The sequence below is a fragment of the Lepidochelys kempii genome, chromosome 13 (genome assembly GCF_965140265.1).
Source record: "Lepidochelys kempii isolate rLepKem1 chromosome 13, rLepKem1.hap2, whole genome shotgun sequence".
NCBI classification, from domain to species: Eukaryota; Metazoa; Chordata; order Testudines; family Cheloniidae; genus Lepidochelys; species Lepidochelys kempii.
The window spans coordinates 41,306,679-41,310,108 of record NC_133268.1 but is presented as its reverse complement, the minus strand read 5'-3'; the positions used below and the strand labels follow the sequence as shown (position 1 = coordinate 41,310,108).

Below are 3,430 nucleotides of genomic sequence, written 5' to 3'. Positions count from 1 at the left end.
GTGGGGATCTGGGTCTCTCTCTCTTCTCTCTCACACTCACTCACTTGTAAGTTTGGATGAATATCTTCTCTGCTGCAGGTTGCGCCTATCCATCCATATCCACTCCTAGATCCTAGTCTAGTCTAGTGGTCTACATTTTTTATATTTCGTCTGTTCAGTGTTGCCACCTCTCACAGTTTTATCATGAGTCTCAAAATATTAAATAAAAAGAAAAGGAGTGCTTGTGGCACCTTAGAGACTAACAAATTTATTTGAGCATAAGCTTTCGTGAACTACAGCTCACTTCATCGGATGCATACATAATATTAAATGTTAAAGCCCCAGCTCTTGAAATTATATGATGCTGTTCATTTAAAAGAGCATGATCACCCCCCACTTGCAGTGAAAAGCTGGAGCTCAAACCATAAAGGCAAAAAGACCTAAAATTTATTATTCATATGCCAATCTAATGATTTTTTGTGGCTTGACTCGGCCTGTCTCTTTGGTATTGAATTGCGTCTCTAAAAAGTTCTGAGTGACTGGAAGTCCCTGAGGGACCATATTTCCATATTTGGCTGCAGGGGGCAGAGCTGCTTCACAAAGGGAAGCAGAGAGCAAGGCCAAGCCCTGGCATTCAGACCGGGATCAAATGGAGGGACCTTGAAGTCCAAATGGGTTTCCCCCACCTCACTGGGTATCTTACGCAGTGGTCTGGGCCAGTGTCCACCCAGTGTCTCCATTCCTGTCTAATCTACTTGTGACCCTGACCCAAGACCTTGCATTTTAAGTGATTTCCGAGTTCTGTCCGCACATCTTTGAGGAGCAGGATGTACAGCAGAGGATCCAGGACATTGCCCAGAGTGGTGAGGCACAGTGCTGCCTGACTGTAAATGAAGAGGTTTGTCTCAAAGAGGCAGAGACCTTCATTATTCTGAACCATCTCCCTCTGGTATTTGTAGAAGGACGTCACCTGGTAAGGAACACAAAGCAGGAAGAAAGAGATGATGATGAGGGAGATGAAGCTGTAGATTTGCCTCTTTGTCTCCCGCTCCAGCGATGGCAGCTGCCTGAGCTTGTGCAGCACCCGGAGGTAGAAGAAGCCCATGAAGAAGCAGGGTAGGAAGAAGGATAAAGCCATGGTGGCCATCTTAAAACTTGCATAGTACGTGCCCAGTGGGTAACCCTCATAGCAGCGCCCTGCTTCTGGCTCCTTCCGCAGTAGCCCAGTCCCCACGGAGCAGATGCTGAGCACCAGCACCCACGCTGTGGCGCTGACCTTGGTGGCACCGTGTATTGTCTGTAGCCCACGGAACCACAGGGGATGGACCACACCTATGTAGCGCTCCATGGCAATGAGGCACAGGAAGCCATTCTTGGCATAGAAGTTGGTGATAAAGCCCAGGCTGACTGCCACGCAGGCCCCAGCCCCCAAATCCCAGTTGTGATCCCAGTAGCTATAGTAGATCCAGAAGGGCAGCATCAGGGTCTGCAGCAGGTCAGCTACCACCAGGTTCAGCATATAGACAGAGAGGACGATAGACTTGTTTATCTGGGACACCAGGGCCCAAAGTGCCAGGCAGTTCAGCGGCAAGCCAGCCCCAACTACCACAGAGTAGACAGGGATGAGGAAGTATTTGGTAGTGTTAAAGGCCATTGGGCAGGGCGAGGCCATGGTATTCACCTTACGCAGCAGAGTCAGTGATTGTTACCAAGTGCCTTAGTTGCCATCCTGCATGGAAGGGAACACAGTCCCCTGTCTTCAGGGTCACTGTCCTACAGTGGGGGCTACATCCAGTTCTCCAGGGTGACTGTCTCACAAGGGGAACACGGTCACTCCACTTACTCCCAAGCTGCACTCCTCAAAGAGTCTGTAAAAGACAGAAAAACTGAGTGCTACAGGGAAAAAGCAAGGCAGCCCAAGCACCTAACTGTCCTTGATTCCTTGCTCCCTTTATCAAACAGATAGGGCTGGGATTTCACTGCCTAGTAACCCTGTGTTGGGATCTGAGCTAGAGAACAAGCCTGAAACTAAAGCTTTTAACTCCTCCTTGTTTGTGCAAACACTGCAGCGAAGCTGGGCTGTCTGGCCAGGAAGCAGTCACAACTTCCTGTCCTCCTGACAGGCCAATTATGCTCTTAAGCAAGGAAAGTCCACCAGAAACTCCCAACAAACTAAATGCAAACAAAAGTGATGAACCATGGCTCTTGGTGCAAGGCCTCCATTTTGACAAAGCTTTTCCACTTTTATCATATGACCTTTACAGGAACCACTCCCCCCAACCTCAAGCAGAGCTTCCCACAACTGTGGAAGTGAGAAAAGCTGAAGACTCAGTGAAATCCCCTAGGGACCTTGCTTTGCCAAATAATGAACTTGGGAATTACTTGAACACTGTGATTTGTGCCAGTATCAGAAAGAAAAGGCTCATCAAGAGTCACAGGCCAGGGCTAAAATCAAGGACAGCTAGGAATTGGCTCCAAAAATTGCACTATGCATGGGTCAAATACATCTCAGAACGCCCCCACTCCCCCGAGTCCCTTTTTCAGCAAAGGGGCTTTGGACCCCATTCACCATTGCATTGCCCCTTGTGTCATTATTTACAGTAGTGCAAAATGCCACCTTTTGGATTCAATAGCATTTCACACCCACTTTGCATTGGTGTTAACTGATACCCCAAGATGCAAGGCTCCTTATGTGTAAAGCACCTGGTGCACTTTTTGGTTGTTGTGCAAATAACGCAGTAAGGATATGGACAAATGCACACTCAGACTTATCACTCCACCATCATTTGTAAGCACCACACTCTCAATGCCAGGGCCACTGAGACTGTGTGCATAAAAGGAACAGCCTGGGATACATGGAAGGAGCCTTTGAATGTAAGGAAAGGACCAGGTTCAGTTCAAACACAGGAAATTGTGCCTGACCCACATATGGCAGCAGAATTGGGGGGGTGCAGAGCTATGAATGAGAGGTATAGAATGACCACAAATGGGGTCACATTACACAATAACCCAGACTGCTCCAGAAACTCTCAACTCTTCAGTCTGATTCATTTGCAATTTAGATACCGGGGCTGGGATTTTCAAAGAGCGTAAGGAAGTTAGACATCCAAAGTCCATTGACAATAGGAGTTGGGTGCCTAACTCACCTAGGGCTGGTCTACACATAAATTTGCACTGAAATAATTAAATCAGATACAGGGCCGGCTCTAGGCACCAGCAAAACAAGCAGGTTCTTGGAGCGGCACATTTCTAGGGGCGGCATTCTGGCGTCGGCCATGCCGCCCCTAGAAATGTGCCCCCGCTGCCCCAGCTCACCTCTGCTCCGCCTCTACCTGCTCCCCTAAGCGTGCTGCCACCGCTCCGCTTCTCCCCCTTCCCTCCCAGGCTTGCCGCGCACGAAACAGCTGTTTGGCGCAGCAAGCCTGGGAGGGAGGGAGGAGAAGCCGAGCGG

The 3,430-nt window shown here is 49.1% G+C and overlaps 1 protein-coding gene across 1 annotated transcript; it reads right to left on the bottom strand.

Moving 5' to 3' along the window:
- Positions 1–728: 728 nt before the first annotated feature.
- Positions 729–1,651, bottom strand: LOC140897098 (G-protein coupled receptor 4-like). Its single transcript, XM_073309404.1, has one exon. It carries the CDS (start codon positions 1,649–1,651, stop codon positions 731–733), a length of 921 nt encoding a protein of 306 aa, XP_073165505.1. The 3' UTR covers positions 729–730.
- Positions 1,652–3,430: the final 1,779 nt, after the last annotated feature.

What these genes read in the sequence shown, in the direction of transcription:
- LOC140897098 (XM_073309404.1), bottom strand. Translation starts at nt 1,651, where the DNA reads ATGGCCTCGCCCTGCCCAATGGCCTTTAACACTACCAAATACTTCCTC.